Consider the following 20,087-nt stretch of genomic DNA (forward strand, 5'->3'; position numbering starts at 1 on the left):
TCTGCCATCAGCGCTTGAAGATCAACAGTGGCCAAGAATTCAATAGCACCAGGTTACAAGATCAGGTCGGTCAAGAGCCTGAGTGAACTGCAGTGGGTGACTCATCTCCAGACACACAAAAGCCCGTTTAACATCAACAAGGCACGGGGCAGGATTGTGATGGAATAACCTCCACTTGCTCGGACAAGTGCAGCACTGACAACTTTCAAAGCTCAACACCACACAGGACAATGCAGACACTGGCATCTAATCCCTCGCCTGAAACATTTGTACACTCCGCTACTAGCACGGTGTAACATGTAAGCTGCCATTACATTCCTAGTCCACTCCAGATAGCATCTCTATAATCTGTGATCTCTCTTGCCAACTACAAGGGGGGCAGGCACATGGGAACACCACAACCTTTAGGAGTCCAGATATCTCTGAGAATTTGATCGCTGGAACAGATGACAGATTTCAGGGAGACTTGTTTAGTTTAGTTTAATTTAGTTTTCCAATAGATCTCCCAATCTACCTCCTTGTCACCCTTGAACATTTTTTATTGGCATTTCCTCTCCAGTTGCAACACTATATTCTGCACTCTGTTTATTTTCTCTTTGTATTACATAGTGTACTTGTGCATGGTTAGATTGTACCGTGTAGATTGTAAATATGATATGATTTGCTTGGATAGCACACAATTCAAAGTTTTTGCAACTGTATTTTGCCACATGTGACAATAATAAAACCAATGCTCAAGGTTCAGTTCTCGGACACTTCTCTTCAGAAGTCCAATCTCCATAAAGCTGCCAATATACCTGCTTTGCCTCTAAGCCAATATTTCATTAAAAAAATGCTTCAATTTCTCACAGACTTGAATTGTCATGTTCACATTCATTGAAGGAAATAAAGTATTTCCTTCAGATGCAGAAATCACTGCTCAGAAATTTATGGGTTTCCTAGTGCGATTTTTGTTGTGTGATGTTCCTTATTATCTTATTTTATCTTTTTTACTATTTTGAATATTACCAGAATGCTGCCTGATAACAGTGGGGAAGCAGCTGTTACTGAATCTGGTGGTTTGTGCTTTCAAACGTTTGTGTCTACTGCCTGTCATTCGAGGGGGTGAGGTAGTGGAGGAAGGCTAGCCTCTGTGTTGTTCTGGACTGTGTCCACTCTACACTCTGTAATTTCCTGCGGTCTTTGGCAGAGCAATGGGCAACCAAGTTGGAATGCATCAAGAGAAGCTTACTCTATTTCAGCAGAAGTGCTGGAAGAGAAGAAAAATGCCCCTGGGAACGAGAAATTGTCTCTTCAAGATAGTTTCCCGGCATTCACCTTGATTTTTAATCAGGCAATAGGTAAAATAACCTGCACGTCAATAACTTGCTCCTTCAGACTAACAGAGATAACTTCTTAGTTCCCCCTTCCCCAGTTACTTGTTTCTCTCTTTCCCAGTTCTGATTAAATCTCCAAGACTTGAAACGATCACCGTTTCTCTTTCCACAGATGCTGCCTGACTTATTGGGTGCTTTTGCAGTATTTTCTGGGGCTTTTTTTCCAGACTTCCAGCATTTACTTTCTTAAAATTTCATAATAGGGTTTTCCCTGTTTGCTTTGCTGGGTAAGGAAAAGGCAGCTGTATAAGAAAGCCGCTGCCTTAGAGAAACAATGAAATGCTACATTGCTAATTATTCTGGTGATTTGCTCAACAGGATTATTTATACAGAACTTTTCCTGAGGGGAATAATTGGGTGGATGGGTAACACATGCTCTGTTGCAATGAGATTAACTGGCTGGTTAAAGACCACGATAGGGAAATTGACTGTTTAATAAGATTAATTGGGCGAGATAACAGCACAAGATTGCTTGTGATGTAAAGGCGACTGAACTGACTGTTCAAAACGGGTTGTGTTTTATCACTGGAACACCATCAAGAAAATCTTAACCTTTTCTAGAAAACAGCAGGAAAATAGTAATAAAATTGATGGGTTTTTGTATTATAAATGTGCATCAATTATTTACAAAATGATTTTTTTAAATAACTTAATTGAGCGACGTGGCCCAGATACCAAATAATAAGCAATAATAAACTATATTGCCAAGGACTCTCATGAGAGTCCGACTGCATTATAACCCCCTATTACAAAAAGTGACATAATCTGGGGTCAATGTCCCACTGGCCCCAGGTGTGATATCAGTCTACATCCTTTATTCCACTGGCCCAGATATGTGATATCAAATTTAGCTTAGTTTAGTTTAGTAATACAGCATGAAACCAGGCCCTTCGGCCCACCAAGTCCACACTGACCAGCGACCCCGGTAAACTAGCACTATTCTACACACTAGGGACGATTTACAACTTTTACCGAAGCCAATTAACCAACAAATCTGTACATCTTTGGAATGTGGGAGGAAACCGGAGCGCCCGGAGAAAACCCATGCAGTCACATGGAGAACGTCCAAACTCTGTACTGCCAGCACCCGTGGTCAGGATTGAACTCAGGTCTCTGGCACTGTAAGGCAGCAACTCTACCGCTGCACCACTGTGCAGCAGGTCAAATGAATCGTATAACCTCATTAGACTCAGTTCATGATATCAGACTCTATTGCCACATGAACAAAGTGTGAGTTGCGTCATGTTGCATGAATTCATTATCGCCAGGATGCATGACATCTCATAAACCCAGAACACTCAAGCAGTATTCGGGCAGACTTTTAATTAGCCAGCTAATCCCGGGATAATGATCCCAGATTATGTTATCCCACCAGCAACATGTACGTAACATCAGACTGCATTTTCCATGAGACCAATGGCAGCTGACTCCTGATTATATTACCCAAATATTATACCTCCTGATTATATTACACTCAGGGTGATGCCATCAGACTAAGTTATTCATTACTTAATTATTAAAATCACTCGTCAATCCCAAAGGATCTGATAATGGAAGGTTCTAACATCTTATTTCAAAGTGGAAGTTTATGACTTCAAAATATTGGTACACAGATCGTCTCCATGAAGGCAGAAAATGCTTGTGTTTAGAAATGAATAAGTAAAATGATGACCGAAGCACGTCATTCAAAACGTAATCACAATTTCCAAGTCCTTCATGTTCACGGAATCGCTTCATTCTTGGTGAATGAACTAAAATATCTTCTCACGTATCAGTGGGCTGTGCTTTCCCTTGGAGAACTTCTCACCATATTAATATGCAGCAAAATTGAGGGAGCTAGAGGATGAAGCAGATCTTTCAGTCCATATTCATTCCACTGCAATCTATCACAGGCCACTAGCAGACAGGAGAGAGAAGCTTGACAATTCAGGACACTGGCTTAAATTCACAAGAACAATAAACAGTGTAGCTCAATAAAATACATATTCCTCAGTTCTCCTTCAGTACAGGAAACAAAGATGCCACTTTACTTCTTGCTAAATATAGTGTATAAACTAAGGTTCCTGTTTGTCTTGAGAATTTAGAGCATATTTGTTTTTTTGCAGACATACAGAAGAATTGATTTTTTTACTCTGGAGCGAAAGCCAGTTATCTATATTTTTAGATCCGATGAAAGGTCTCAGACCTGAAATGTTAACTGCGTTTCTCTCTCTACAGTCACTCCCTGACCTGCAAAGTGTTTCCTGCATCTTCCCTTGTTTTTCTTGTTACCCCTAGTTCACTTTGCACTAAGTGGATCGTTTATTTGGACACCCATGAATCACATTAAGGTACGACCAGAAAATAAACTGTTGGGGGAACTCACAGGTGCAGGCAGCCTCTGTGGAGGAAATGGACAGACAATATTTCAGCTCGGTACTCTTTAACTTACCAGCTCATTAGGTTTGTCTGGTTGCTGATTTCAGAAAGAGCAATGGTTTGGATGAAATTAGTGGGAATGACCCTGCCAGGAGTAACTGCAACATGTTAATTCACTCAGCATCTCTGGAGAGAAGGAATGGGTGATGTTTTGGGTTGAGACCGTTCTTCAGAAGAGTACGAAGAAGGGTCTTAACCCGAAACGTCACCCATTCCTTCTCTCCCGAGATGCTGTCTGTCCCGTTGAGTTACTCCAGCATATTGTGTAAATTGGCATCTGCAGTTCCTTCCTACACATGTTAATTCACTCATTGAGTCATACAGCGATATTGTATGGAAAAAGGCCATTCAGCCCACTGTCTACACCAACTATCGAGTGCCCATTTTTACACTAATCCTACCCTCACCTAGTTTGTTGTCCTCACATTGGGATATTGTGACCCCAAATTAGCTGTTGTCATACTACTGTCTGTCTATTCACAGTGAGCTTGTGTAGACTTTGGATGGGGCATACTCTCAATCTGATATAGTCACCAAAACCAATTATCGTAGAAGAGTTGCACAATGAGTGAAACAAGCACTGATAGTTGATGGGATTTGCTTCCATCTGTACCAACAGCACTCCCACATAGAGACCAAATGAGCAATCCTGATACTCATCCTGGGGATCTGCAGGTATTTTAGTCATTGCAAGGGAAGGGGCAACACTTTGTACAGCTCACAGTGCTGCAACCAGGCCCATTGGCTAGATTTTTCATCCTTTATACTAATTAGTTTTTGTGGGATGTTGGCAATGCTGATAAATTATTGCCCAGCATTTATTGTCCATCCCATATTGCTTTTGAGAAGGTGGTGGAAAATAACCTAGAATCATGGAGTCATACAACATGGAAATATGCCTTCGGTCCACCAATTCCAAGCCAACCATCAGGCACCCATATGTTCCTACATGTCGGAGAGTGCCAGGATTTGGACATAAAAACATGATATGAATGGCAAAAAGACCCATGAGTCAGGATGGTGTGTGGCCTGAAGGGAAAGCTGCAGGTGATGGTGTTTCCATGTGCTACCCTTATCCTTCAAGTAACTGCAGGGCATTTTGCAGATGGCACAAACCACAGCCTCTGGGCATGGGTGGTGGAGAGAATAGATGGGTTGCCGTAACAAGGAATTGCAGGTGCTGGCTTATACAAAAAGATACAACACGCTGGAGTAACGCAGTGGGTTAGGCAGTGTCTCTGGCAAACATGGATAGGTTCCATGTTCCATGTTCTTCAGAGATGCTGTCTGACCCGTTGAGCTACTCCAGCACTTTGTGTCCTTTTAGAATAGATGTTTTGCTGGCCAAAGAGGCTGGACACCACAGTAACATCTTTAACCTCAGGTGAATCGGGTAACCTGGCACAGAATGGAGAACCAACTTGGAGATGTATGAATCTGTGTGGCCAAGGGTTTTGCCCAGTAAATTAATATGTAACTCAGTCTTGTTAATTATGCTTCTTGGACCAGGCGTTGCTAGCTTATGGATGATTTTGTCCTCTTCACTGGGCACTATTGACTGTTGACAAAGGGAGCGAGGAAGGTTTCCTGTTCAAACGAACAACATGCCTGCACGGAGCAAAGATGAAATTTCATGCCACATCCACGCCCCTAGAGACGGACGTCTGAAATCCTTGTATCACCGACTGGCACTTCACTACATGCCCTTCATCGCAGCAGGCTCCCACAATGATACCTAACTGCATTTCACTGATGGCATTGTATTACATAACCCAGTCCAGAGATAGCTGGGGCTTTGTCAACAGAAAGCCTGCCTGCAGATCCAACATTACTTTCTCATTAATCATAGAATCAGAGTCAGACAGCAGTGAACTAGGCTCTTTATCCCATCATGCCCTTGCCAACCACTGAGTGCCCATTCATAGCCATTCCATTTACCAGCATGTGGTCCAGCTATGCCTTGTTGATTCAAGCACCTATCCAGATATATATTAAATGTTCTGTCTTCGCCTCTGCCACCCTACTCAGGCAGTGTGTTCCAGATTCCAAACACCTTCAGGGTGAATATATTTTTCCTAAGATCACCTCTGAAGCCTTACCTTAAATCCATGCTCCTATTTTATACATTTCAATGGGGAAAAGTTTCCTATTATTTAGCCTATCTCTGCCACTCATAATTTTGTACAACTCAATCAGGTCCACCCTCAGCCTCCTCCACTCCTAGTAAAACAAATCTATCTAGTCACTCCTCAAAACTCAGTACCCCATATAGTTTGACAACCAAAACTGCGCACAATTCTCCAGCAGTGGACGAACCATTGTTTAATAATTTGTACCAACACCTCCTTGCTTTTATATTTCTTTGCCCTGGCTAATGAAGGTAAGCATCCAAAATATCTTCTTAAATTATCCCATAAACTCTGTTCCCTATCTTCCTATTTACCCTTTGAACGGCTCACAACATTTGGAACAAGTTAGAGTAGCCAACTTAAAACAGGCAATTGGGATGTGCGATGAAACCGGAGCTCCCAGAGGAAACCGATGCTGCCTCAGGGAGAAGATGCAAACTCCACACACCAAACTCGGGTGGGTCACTGGAGCAACGAGGGGCAGCACTAACTGCTGCTCCATTGCACCTTCCTCAGTTAGTTTTCCACTGTTGGTATTGTTAGCTGACCTGAGGAGGGCAAAGGATTGGGTGGTAAAGAACCCTGCTACATATAGCAGGCCCTACTCTCTTCTACAAAATGTTCACGTGAAGTCAGGAATGGACCGAGATAACGGTGACCTAAAAAAAGTTGTTGCCATTCTCTTTCCCAGCCTTGAACTGCAAAGACTCCATCAATAAATGGTCTCAAAAGGAGGATTTTAAATTTGTTTTTGACATTGTGCAGGTGGGACAGACAACAAAAAGATAAGTAAATGCATTAGGTTTCTAAGAGCTTCTTACATGAGGAAGAAACGCAGAGCGGAGAAGCGCTTTAGGGAAGGAGTTCCAGAAACTATGCTTTGGTAGCTCAATCACTAGCCACCAAAATTACAGCCATTTACATTTTGCCTGAGCCATTCTGCTTCAGGTCAGCTCTTGCTGCTCGGTATGACTGTGTTGCAGAAGGACCTGCTTCTGTGCTGTGTGGCTCTGACTCTATGAAAGCACAACCTTGGTCCAAATATAGAACACAGAGATTGTGATGGGCACCAAAACAAAATCTTCCTCAAACTTCCCAATATTTAATTGCAGCAAAGTGATATAAAGTTACTGAAGTGAGGCACAGGAGATATGACAGGAGGAAATAGACTTTGAAATCAAGGTTAACTATGCCCAACAAAGAATGTGAGGGAAATGCATTAATTGTCTCCTTATTTCTCGGTATCCAATCGAAGGATGAGAGGGGATCTTATCGAAACATATAAGATTATTAAGGGGTGGGACACGTTAGTGGCAGGAAACATGTTCCCAATGTTGGGAGAGTCCAGAACTAGGGGCCACAGTGTAAGAATAAGGGGTAGGCCGTTTAGAACGACGAGGAAAAACCTTTTCAGTCAGAGAGTTGTAAATCTGTAGAATTCTCTGCCTCAGAAGGCAGTGGAGGCCAATTCTCTGAATGCATTCAAGAGAGAGCCAGATAGAGCTCTTAAGGATAGCTGAGTCAGGGGGATGGGGGAAGGCAGGAACGGGGTACTAATTGAGAATGATCAGCCATGATCACATTGAATGGTGGTGCTGGCTCGAAGGGCCGAATGGCCTACTCCTGCACCTATTGTCTATTGTCTATTGACCTACTCTAAACAATGGTTGGGCCATCACTGACACTGTAGAGTGAATGAACTACTCTTCCATGCCAAGTTTCTTTTGAGAGATACAGCCCGGAAACAGGCCCTTCGGCCCACCTACTCCATGCCAACCAGCGATCCCCACACACTTTCACTATCCTACACACACTAGGAACAATTTACAATGAAACCAAGCTAAATAGCCTACAAACCTGTGCGTCTTTGCAGTGTGGGTGGAAACCAGAGATCCTGGAAAAAACCCATGCAGGTCACGGGGAGCACATACAAACTCTGTACAAACAAGCACCCATAGTCAGGATCGAACTCAGGTCTCTGGCGCTGTAAGGCAGTAACTCTACCGCTGCACCACCATGCCCAGTTCTTGTTTGGATGTGTTGAACTGTACAGCAGCTGACTCCCATTGACACCCTAGGTGCAGCACTACCACTTAGTTCCTGTGGTGACCTGACCTAGGGATCTATGGCACCAACAGCTGGAACCACTATCGCCAATGCAAGCTCTCAGCTGCTGTCCAAATTGATGACTTGGGCAAAATCTAAACCCTCTACAGTGCCAGCTCACATTGAAATAATCAACATGAAAACAAAGTTGAATCTAAGATTAAAAGCAGCCACTAAAAACAAAAGAGCAGGATAAAAATGTATCCTTAGTCACATGACACTCACAGTATGGAGATGCCTCTGCCAGACAGTCAGCAGTGGTTTAATAATGTGATTTTCTCTGAGGAAATAAGATTGATTCAATATAGAATAGATTTTACCCATGAAAAAAAAAGTTCAAACTCACATTTAAAATAAAACTAGCACAAATTTGGAACCACTTCTCCTCCAAAACAAAAAATGCTGAGTTAATTGGGTGGCTCTGTTCAATCCTGACCTTGGGTACTGTCCCTGTGGAGTTTGTATATATTCCCTATGACCTCATGGGTTTCCTCCAGGTGCTCTGGTTTCTTCCCACATCTCAAAGACGTGCGTTTTTGTAGGTTAATTGGACCCTGTACATTCCCCCTTATGTGTAGATAGTGGATGAGTAAATAGATTGATTTTTTTTTTTTAGATTTAGATTCTACAGCACGGAAACAGGCCCTTTCGGCCCACCAAGTCCGCGCCGCCCAGCGATCCCCGCACATTAACACTACAGGGACAATTTTTACATTTACCCAGTCAATTAACCTACAAACCTGCACGTCTTTGGAGTGTGGGAGGAAACCGAAGATCTCGGAGAAAACCCACGCAGGTCACGGGGAGAACGTACAAACTCCATACAGACGGCGCCCATAGTCAGGATCGAACCTGAGTCTCCGGCGCTGCATTCGCTGTAAAGCAGCAACTCTACGGCTGCGCCACCGTGCATACATAAAACTAATGTGAATGGGTGATCGATGGTCAGTGTGCACATGGTGGGCCAAAGGGCCTGTCTCCATGCTGTAGCTCTAAACTCGAAAGCATTTCACAAGGCAGGGAACATAGGAACATAGAAACATTGAAAATAGGTGCAGGAGTAGGCCATTGGACCCTTCGAGCCAGCACCACCATTCAATATGATCATAGCTGATCATCCAGAATCAGTACCCTGTTCCTGCTTTCTCCAAATATCCCTTGATTCCGTTAGTCCTAAGAGCTATATCTAATTCTCTCTTGACGAGGGAAAGATGTTATAAAAATATTCTCCAATTCAATCTAGCTCTTAATTTCTTTCCACTGACTTTAGTGTTGAAATTTAACCGAGAGGAAATGAAACTCTGGGCCCACAAGAATTGTAAATGTCACTTTTGTTGGAAAGTAGCTCATGTAACCTAAATTAAAAAGCTACCAGCACAGTCATTCTTTCACATATGGAATTTTCTAAGGAATTGCCTCCTCCTCCCCAACTCTTCTCCTTTAATGTGTTCCTTATCATCTAAGAGTTTGACCAAGATTTAGACCATCCGTCTAAATGCCCTAATTAGCTTGGTGTCAGAACTTTGTCCTGTGAATACTACTGTAAGGTGCTTTTTAGGCTTTCTATTCATCTGAATGTGTCTATTGTTGGAAATGGCCCACGTACCTAGTTCCCAGCTGTCCCTGGTGTTCTCAATTAGAGCAGAGCTCTCTTGTAAGGGAATAAATGTATTCCATTCTAGTCAGGGTTATGTCGATATTTCTGGGGCTCAAAATCTGATCTAACTCAGATTTCACAATGGAGTTGTGGACCAAGATAAAAATAATTTGCAACCAAATCAAGGCTGCATTGCCTTAGAAGGTTCTTCCATGTTAAGAGGATGCAATGACCTTGGCTCTGTGTTTAAATCAAAGTAAAGAATTATGGATCCATTTGCACTCTTTGCTGAACTAGCTTATTTAACTGGGATAGAGAAAAAACATGGTGTAACCAGAATTCCTATTTCTGATTAAGCCTGCTGGAGTGTGTAAGAAGGAACTGGAGATGCTGGTTTAAACCACAACATAAACACAAAATGCTGGAGTATCTCAGTGGGTCAGGCAGCATCTCTGGGGAGAAGTAATAGGTGGCGTTTCGGATCGGAACCCTTCTTCGGACTGAAAGATAGGGACGGTCAGAATAAAACACGGCCGGCAACAGATGACCTCAGGAAAGGTGGAGTCCATAATGGGCCATTGGTGACTGGAGAAGATGTGAAACACACGTGACTGTGGTAGTGAGTCCAGGTTAAAACGTGGTCATAGGGCCGGTGAGCAATGGGAATCACAGAGGGGGAAACAGTGAGAGAGGGTGCTGCAGAACTCCTGTCAAAGAGCGTGTTTGCATGCTTCTTCATGGTCCGTTTGCAGACTGCATACACCTGAGTTTGTCTGGTCTCTTTGACTATTTATCCTCTCCTCCTTGCTTTTGTGGGTGCGTACATCTGTGCATCTCTGTTCTACTGTGTTTCACAGCTTCTGCGTTTCTCTATATTGCTATGCTTGTGTGAGTGCGCTCGTGTATGTGTGTGTACCATATATGCTGTGCATTTATACCCATGTGTTTGTGTGTGCACATGTACATACAAGTGCATCAGTGCACTGTGTGCTGTGTGTGCATGTGGCCTGTGGACAATCCAACACGTGAACTGTGGACGAGGCCAGGAAACATTTGCAATGCTTGTGGTACCAAACCTATGGGGAGAGAATATGAGAGTAAATCCAGAGCTGGCATTGCATTTGTGCGGAGAAGTGTCGAAAAGTAAAATTAATCGCCCCGCGGCTCCTTGAAGGTGACGTGGAGCAGCCTAAGGGAATGTCGTACAAGTGTTTTCAAGATACACAGCTGGAGAGGGTGGAAGACAGAACTCAGTGTCTCAAAGTTGTCCCACACAAACCCTATCCTCATCCTCATAATGACCAGTTCCCTGCATAACCTGGAGCTACAACCGTTCTAACAGGTGGCAGGGTACCGTGGAGAGCCACAGTGTTAAGTCACCAAGGCTCCGTTCAGCCAAGTGAACCCATTAAAATAAACATCCCGTCCGTGGTAAAGAATCATCGGTCGCACATCCACTTTTGGCAGGACTGGAGGGGGAGAAGCCACGAGGTGTTAAAAAAAAAGTGATGAGCTCAGCCAAAAGCAATCCCCTGGCCCTTTCCACATCACTGGGAGCAGTCTATGTCTGCTGCCTGGTAACCATTCAATCTTTTCAAGCATCCGCAGCTCCCAGTGGCGGCCAGTTCAACACTGAAAGGCTCAAGCTGAAACCAGGAGCGCTGCCAACAAACAAAACAACATGCTCAGAGCCTGCTTTCACAGCATAACTCAAAGGCGTCCGTGCAGCTCACTGGCACATAGAGATCTGGCAATGCTCTTCCCTGTGGGGATAATGAGGCTTCTCACACTTTTCTTCTGCTGGGTTTTGTGGAAAAGTTCCCATAAGACAGTAACAAACAAAATTTCCTTCGCCGTTCTCCTGGTTTATTTATTTACTTTGTGAGCTTGTGATCTCAGATCCTGCATTCCTGTCATTAAAAACCTTCTGCAAAGAAAAAAAAAACATCCAATACTTGTATCACAAAAACAAAAGAAAAACACATGGAGGTGGCCCACAGGAAAACAAAAATGAACAGTTTCCTGTTCATACTTAAATCTGCAGTTAGCCCATTGGTTTGAATGTGCACAATGTTTATTCAAGCAGATGAACTTTTACAGGTTCCACTCCTCACCCTCTCCTAATCGCACAATCTCACTATGGAACAGCCCGCAAGATTGCCATGCATTGGTGACATACCTACAACCAAGGATCCACAGTATCGTTGTCGATTGGGTTCAAAACTGGCTTGGCCACACAGGGCAAAGGGCTGTGGCAGAGGGATGTTATTCTAACTGGAGGTTAGTTACCCGTCACAATCCGAAAGGATCAGTGCTGTTGTGGCGCGTCGAAAAAGGCCCGAAATAAAGGCCAGGAACCGGGTATTTTGGGAGGTTTGATTTTATTGCGTTTGCTAGACCGGTCAAGTCTGCCAGAGTAAAATCGCGCCCAAAACCTCGTCCTTTATATCCGTAGCAAAGGGCCGCCCCCCTGGACCGGTCTATTCCCGTGCCGAGGGGTCGGTAGTGGTATGGCCCGACCCTTGGGAGCCGCCACAGGACCCCCCCCCCCCCCCCCCCCCCCCCCCCCCCAGAACCGGAGGCACGAAACGCACTGGTGGTCGCACAACCCGACCGGACCGCGTACGGAAATCGGCCGACAGAGGGGCCGGCGGAGGCACAGTTGGAGGGACAGGTGGGGGGGACAGGTGGGGGGACCCGCAAAGGGGGGTGACCTCGTGGCCGAGGCTGGGCGACCCGCACCGGTTGACCGGTCTAGCGAACGCAATAAAATCAAACCTCCCGAAATACCCGGCTCCCCGCCTTTATTTCGGGCCTTTTTCGACGCGCCACACTGTTTTGTTTATGGTTTGAACGATGACGTCGGTGGGCTGATTGGTAAGTTTGCAGACAATACAAAAAATGGTGGAGCTGTGAAAGACGAGGAAGGCTGCCAAAGGATAGAGCAAGATATAGATCAGCTGAAAACTTGGGCGGAGAAATGGCAGATGCAGTCCAGATGCAGATGTGAAGTGTTGCAGCTTGGGAGGTCGAATGTGAGAGGAAACTTATACTGAAAATAACAGGACTATTAACAGGATTGATGTACAGACAGAACATGGAGTGCACCTCCATCATTTCCTATATGAGGAAACATGAGTGGATAGGGTGGGAAAGAACACATATGGCATGCCTGCTCACAATGGTTGGGATGTTGAGTGTAAAAGTTCTGAAGTCATGTTGCAGTTGTATAAAACTTTGTTGGACCACATTAGAATATCGTGCACACTTCTGGTCTCCGCGTTACAGGAAGTATACGGAGGGTTTGGAGAGGGTGCAGAAGAGGTTCACCAGGACGTTGGTGATGATATTTTATTGCCACATGTACGTAGGTACAGTGAAATTCTTTGTTTTTGCCTATAAAGTACACAAAAGAGTCGCCACAAAGGCGCCGACAAAGTTACAAACGTACTCTTTAAGTAATGTTGGTCCTTTCTTCGTCGTCCCCCCCCCCCCCCCTGTGGTTTACCTGGATTGGAGAATATTAGATATACTGTAAGGACAGTTGTGTCGGAAGGAACGGCAGATGCTGCTTTAAACCGAAACTGGTTAAATTGATACATGGAGCAGTGTCAGGTAGAATTGTTTACCAAGCAGAAACCTTCCTTCCTCCTTCAACTTATTTAAGCTGCTTTAAATCATTTTTTGTCTATCTTCAATCTAAGGAGAGGTTGGACAAACTTGGACTGTTTTCTCCAACATGGGCAAGTTATGGATTATAACTTAAACCAATGATTTTCTGACAAAGGTTCACTAAGCCATGACCAAGTTTACAATTCAGATTTCTCTTTCTTTCAAATACTGACAACCCAACAAAGGAAAAGGAGTCTCGCCAAATCACACAGTGAGAATGAACTGTCACAGGAATTGGCTGGTGAGTTTTGCCATGGAGCTCATGTCTGCAGAAGCTTTTATCAAGGTCAACCGAAACATATTTACTCTTCACAGTAAAATGGTACAGAGAAACGAAAGGGGATGGCCAGGCAAACCAATAAGCAGGTGGAGGAGGAAAAGTGAAAAAGGGAGGAAGAAATGCCATATATACACATACATACACACAGATAAATGAAGGCAAAGATAAGCAAAGAAGGACGGTAACAGAGAGAAAATACTCAATGCAACAGAAGCATGCTTACTCGGCCGAGAGAAGGACAGAGAGAGGGGGGGGCAGAGGGGCAGAGAGAAGGGCAGAGAGAGAGGGACAGAGAGAGAGGGGCAGAGAGAGAGGAGGACAGAGAGAGAGAGGAGGGCAGAGAGAGAGGGGCAGAGAGAGAGGAGGGCAGAGAGAGAGGGGCAGAGAGAGAGGAGGGCAGAGAGAGAGGGGCAGAGAGAGAGAGAGGGGCAGAGAGAGAGGGCAAAGATAAAAGGGGCAGAGAGAGAGGGGCAGAGAAAGAGGGGCAGAGAGAGAGAGAGAGGCAGAGGGAGAGGGACAGAGGGAGAGGGGCAGAGAGAGAGGGGCAGAGAGAGAGAGGGGCAGATAGAGAGAGAGAGAGGGGCAGAGAGAGAGGGGCAGAGAGCAAGAGACAGAAAGTGAAAACACTGTTGAATTGAGTGGCACTGAGAGTAATGATTAAGTACATTGATATAATCCGAGGCTAAAACATGGAACATTACTAAATGTGTGTAACAAAAATGGTGAAAATTAATTTCAGCCTATTCCCTCAGGTTAATCTCAGACCAACTCTTGGACATGCCAGAACACTGGCAGTAAGAAGTTGCAATGATTCATTACTTACTGTTGTGGAGATTTCCAGTCCATTCAGCTGTGCATACAAAATGGCTTCATTAACGAGTGGGGCCACCCTGAGCAAGGCCTGCTCCACCCCTCGTGATCCCAGAATGACACTGGTGAGCTCGTCCAGATTTGAAATGTAATGGCGCCAATGAGGATCAATATCCGCCAGATTTGCCAGGCAGCCCCGCATGACGTTCAAACAATAGGCGACACAGGGTTTGATCAGAGTGAGACCATGGCAGTGAGAGCAGTATTCCATCTTCACCAGAGCTCTGGAGCACTCCCGGGTGAAAACAACATTCTCGGTCATGTTGATCACCTCGTTGCCAATGCTCAAAGCTTGGAGGAGCGTCTTCATTGCCTGGAGTGGCCTGGACAATTCAGCTGCCATCTTCATAGGGTACCCTCCGAAGGGATTGACATCCTGCCTGGTCAAGCGGAGGCATTCGGAATAATCCACGGAAACCTCACTGAGTCCTGGGTGTATCAGTCGATTGTAAACCAACGGAAAGAGGCTATCGAAGAAACTCAGGACAACGTCTTCAATGCTTGCGCCCAAGTTCAGGACGTACAGGGAGATGTCCGTAAACAAGCCCTTCACCACCTCCGAAGCTTCCTTTGCCATTGTTCTGTAGCCTGTCTTGAACATAGAGTTGGTGTGATTGGTTGCAACGTGTATCAAGGATTTAAAAGCATCTGCCAAAGGGAAAAAAAAAAACTTTGTTAACAACATTTACAGGGAATAAAGAGTACTTATTACATATCTCAATCCTTTCCACAGAATTCTTTCCTCATTTTCTCTTTATTGCAACCAGGCTCCCAATCCCGCTACAGTACTTTCCCAGGTCCTTCAATCATGTCCTGTGCCCCCCCCCCACCCCCACCCATATCACCCAAAGATGTGACTGTAGCTGAAATACAAAGGCAGATATCATACACAAAAATAAGGGACAGTGTAGTCATTACAGCTGAACCACTTCACCCAACCGGTGAACTAATGAACTGTTAGTGAAGGCCTCGGGATCAAAGAACAATTAAGATTAGTCGTTGAAGTGTGAGACATGTTGCAAAGGCAACATCTGGACAAGTTTAGAAAATGATCAACTGGATCAGGGTGAGAGGCCACTTATTCCTTCAACATCATTTTCAAATATTAGCTTTTAGGAATTAAACTCAGAGCAAAATAAATGTATAAAGTGCTCAACCCGCTAAAAACGCAACTCTCTTCACAAGAGGGAATCTTTCAAATGCTTGGAGATGAAAAAGATCTGCATCTCCTTGTGAAAGGGGGATGCAACTCAGATGATGCTGGAGTCACCTCACAGGGTTGCCCTTTTACAGCATTAGAACATGGAATGGTACTGCACAGTAACAGGCCATTCGGCCCATTATGTTTATGTCAAGCATGATGCCAAATTAAACCAGGCATATCTGCCTGTACATGGTTCTTTTACCCCTAATCCCTACTTGTTCATGTGCCTGTCCAAATGTCTCAAACATTACTTGTGCCCTTCCTGAAGATGTTATACTATGACTCAGGGTTTACTGTTATCATTCCAGGCATGTTCCTTTCCAACCTCCTCGATGCACTGGAAAAGGGTTGCGCTGGCCAGAAACACGTAAATACTGGCATTCTTAATAAGGAAAAAGACGGGCAAAGAAACCAGGGGCGTTTAAATACGGCTATACATCAGGAGCAATTCACGGGTTCAATAAATCTGCCAAAATGCATGTCTTTGTAATGTGAGGGGAAACCCACGCAGTCACAGGGAGAATGTGAAAACCCCTCACAGACAGCACCTGAAGCCATGATTGAACCAGAGTTGTGAGGCAGCAGCACTACCAGCTGCACAACTGACTGAATACAAAATAACCCACAAGCCATGGAAAGAAATACAGCCCAGTTTAAATTATTATTGCTGGAATCTGAAAACTTATGTCATTTGAGCGTGTGACAAATGGCAGCAATTTAATCGTTACCTTCAGAAGTGTGGTGTGAGCTCAATGGTATTTAATTTCTTGGCTTGTCTTGCTAAACCCCCAAATCCCCACCCATTTGCCTGAATAGCAAAACAGTCTCTGTTGGTGCAGTGGGAGGTCCTGCCCCAAAATATCTGGTTCACCTAACATCGCGCCATTGCTTCACTGCCAACTTTGCCAATTGTAAGTGATTTTTGTAATAATTTAAAACATCTCTGATGTTGAGAAGTTTAAATATTAGATAGTAATTTAAATGTTAAAACAATCATCTGAGTACAAAAATGTATGAATAAATTACATTTCCCTTTATTCTACTGCAGAAGAGATAGTGTGCAAAATGAGAACACATGGTATTGGGGGTAGGGTATTGACATGGATAGAGAGGGGTTGGCAGACAGGAAGCAAAGAGTAGGAATTAACGGGTCAATAGACAATAGACAATAGGTGAAGGAGTAGGCCATTCAGCCCTTCGAGCCAGCACCGCCATTCAATGCGATCATGGCTGATCACTCTCAATCAGTACCCCGTTCCTGCCTTCTCCCCATACCCCCTCACTCCGCTATCCTTAAGAGCTCTATCCAGCTCTCTCTTGAAAGCATCCAACGAACTGGCCTCCACTGCCTTCTGAGGCAGAGAATTCCACACCTTCACCACCCTCTGACTGAAAAAGTTCTTCCTCATCTCCGTTCTAAATGGCCTACCCCTTATTCTTAAACTGTGGCCCCTTGTTCTGGACTCCCCCAACATTGGGAACATGTTATCTGCCTCTAATGTGTCCAATCCCCTAATTATCTTATATGTTTCAACAAGATCCCCCCTCATCCTTCTAAATTCCAGTGTATACAAGTCCTTTTCAGAATGGCGGTGCAGCAAGGCTCAGCGCTGGGACCCCCGTTGTTTACAATATATATTAACGATTTAGACGAGGGAACTAAATATAACATCTCTAAGTTTGCGGATGACACAAAGTTGGGTGGCAGAGTGAGCTGTGGGGAGGATGCTATGAGGCTGCAGGGTGACTTGGATAGATTGGGTGAGTGGACAAATGTGTGGCAGATGCAGTATAATAATGTGGATAAATGTGAGGTTATCCACTTTGGTGGCAAGAACAGGAAGGCAGATTATTATTTGGATGGTGTCAGATTAGGATAAGGAGAGGTGCAACGAGACCTGGGTGCGCTTGTACATCAGTCACTGAAAGTAAGCATGCAGGTACAGCAGGCAATGAAGAAAGCTAATGGCATGGTGGCCTTCATTGTGAGAGGATTTGAATTTAGGAGCAAGGAGGTCCTACTGCAGTTGTACAGGGCCCCGGTGAGAGTTTTGGTCTCTTAAATTGAGGAAGGACATTCTTGCCATTGAGGGAGTGCTATGTAGGTTCACCGGGTTAATTCCCAGGATGAGACTGACATATGAGGAAAGAATGGGTCGACTGGGCTCTATATTCACTGGAATTTAGAAGGATGAGAGGGGATCGTATAGAAACATATCAAAATTATTAAGGGATTGGACAGGCTAGATGCAGGAAAAATGTTCCACATGTTGGTCGAGTCCAGAACCAGGGGTCACAGTTTATGAATATGTCGGCCACTTAGGACTGAGATGAGAAAAAACTTTTTCACCCAGAGAACTGTGAATCTGTGGAATTCTCTGCCAATTAGAATTAGAATGCCTTTATTGTCATTGTACGAGCTGTACAACAAAATTAAAAGTACTACATCTGAAACAGTGCGACAGTGCAAATCTTTCAAAAACAATCGCACAAACATAGGAACCAATACAATAAGTACCAATATCAATAAAAACCAATAAAAACTAGTAAATAATAATTTTTGTACCTAAGATGCTGTATATAAAAACAAGTGCAAAGAAAGTGAAAGTTACATCAAGTCAAATATTTCTATTCACAGTTCTTATGGCCCAGGGAAAGAAACTGTTTTTAAGTTGAGTTGTCAATTCACTGTATGTTTTCACGAGAGAGTTAGATTTAGCTCTCAGGGGTAACGGAATCAAGGGATATGGAGGAAAAACAGGCACCCAAGGCCCTATTGGTTTCAAAGGATGATCAACCATGATAATATTAAATGGCAGTGCTGGCTCAAAGGGCCGAATGGCCTACTCCTGCAACTATTTTCTATGTTTCCTTGTCCCCTTTGAAACCAATAGGGCCTTGGGTGCATGGACAGGTCCAACCTGTCATAGGATCCCAGGATTGAGATTGGGCTCCACCTTTTGTTCCATGCGGAGTCCAACAAAGAAATTCAGCCTTCCTGACCTGTCAGTTTGTTCCACACTGGCATCTTTCACACTGGCTTGTTCCACGTAGGCATGTCTGATGAGACACTCAGAGAATTCTAGGCCACAACGCCACCAATTAAACACTGGCATCTCTGTACCAGTAAGGCCCAGCCTGACATTTGCTCTGTGGGTAAGTATACTGTTTGTAATTGTTACTCATCCACAGCCCACTCACAGCCTAATGACTGTACTCAAACCTAACAATTTTGGTTTTAGGTCCTTCTACTCTACAATCAAATTCCAGCAGTAATGTTCTGATTATGTTGGCAGCTTCTTGTGACTTGATTGTGTAGTAAAGCTCCAATAGCCCACCATCCTTGGAATCTTGGTGGTGTCGAAGCAGCAGATTTGCCGGACAAAAGAGGTTACTTCAATCATTATACTTTTATTTCACTATTTTTACATGTACAATACATTTTCCAGTCATTTTCGTTTAAAAAGAGCAGGAAATATGCAGGCACTGCCGTTCCTGGTTCCGGCTCCAATCCTACCCCCATTGCTGACCCCTGCTGCTCCGGATCCCAATCCCAGCCCCGGCGCTCATCCCACCATAGTCGAGACACTGGCCCCAGACATGCTCCAGTCCACTGGCTTTTGTGCACACCTTGCGCATAAAATCATGAGAGGAATAGATCGGGTAGACGCACAGAGTCTCTGGCCCAGAGTAGGGGAATCGAGGACCAGTGGACATAGGTTTAAGGTGAGGGGGGGAAGATTAAATAGGAATCTGAGGGGTAACTTTTTCTCGCAAAGGGCGGTAGGTGTATGGAATGAGCTGCCAGAGGAGGTTGTTGAGGCAGGGACTATTGCAGCGTTTAAGAAACATTTAGTACATTGTAGAGGGTAGGTTAAGAGGGATATGGGTCAAAAGCAGGCAGGTGGGACTCGTGTAGATGGGGCATGTTGGTTGGCATGGGCAAGTTAGGCCGAAGGGCCTGTTTCCACTCTGTAAAATCTCTCTGACTATGAACATGCCTTTAAGCTAGACCCCTGGCTCACACAATGAACGAGCCAGAATGTTGGATTATTGGGATTTCCTAACAATTGGATGCCGAATAATCAGAGTTTTACTGGGTTTATTTTCACAAAGCTACAGGGAGATGCCGGGACCTCTTGCATATGAATGAATAGTTGCAAAAGTAACACGAAATATTCCGGAGAATTTTTCCATTGGGATCACAGCCTGGTTAAAGAGCAGCAGTATGCGGACAGCTGCCCAACATTTTAAACAAATCCAGCAGTCACAGTTAGAATCCCAGCCTGAAAATTTACAGGGGACAATTCTGTTCTGCGACAGTTGTTGGATTAACAGGCACACCCAGCCCGGCTATTTACTTGCAAGCGAAAAACAATCCAGCAGGAATATGACCTGCCAACTCCAGACTCTCTGTGTAGCCATCACTGGTGTG

General features: G+C 44.4%; 1 protein-coding gene and 1 long non-coding RNA gene across 3 annotated transcripts in view; one reads left to right on the forward strand and one right to left on the reverse strand.

Moving 5' to 3' along the window:
- The window catches only part of LOC144599597 (glypican-5-like), a 450,059-nt gene that overhangs the window by 304,755 nt on the left and 125,217 nt on the right, over positions 1-20,087 (reverse strand). For both annotated transcript variants that reach the window (XM_078410665.1, XM_078410666.1), the window contains exon 3: positions 14,402-15,096. In XM_078410665.1, the coding sequence (XP_078266791.1) occupies positions 14,402-15,096 (695 nt within the window). The remainder of the gene's footprint in view (positions 1-14,401; positions 15,097-20,087) is intronic.
- Positions 11,711-15,115, forward strand: LOC144599598 (uncharacterized). The gene is made up of 3 exons (XR_013548015.1): positions 11,711-11,906; positions 13,484-13,539; positions 14,331-15,115. It is a non-coding gene; the product is annotated as an uncharacterized LOC144599598 (long non-coding RNA).

The sequence above is a fragment of the Rhinoraja longicauda genome, chromosome 13 (genome assembly GCF_053455715.1).
Source record: "Rhinoraja longicauda isolate Sanriku21f chromosome 13, sRhiLon1.1, whole genome shotgun sequence".
Lineage (NCBI taxonomy): Eukaryota > Metazoa > Chordata > Chondrichthyes > Rajiformes > Arhynchobatidae > Rhinoraja > Rhinoraja longicauda.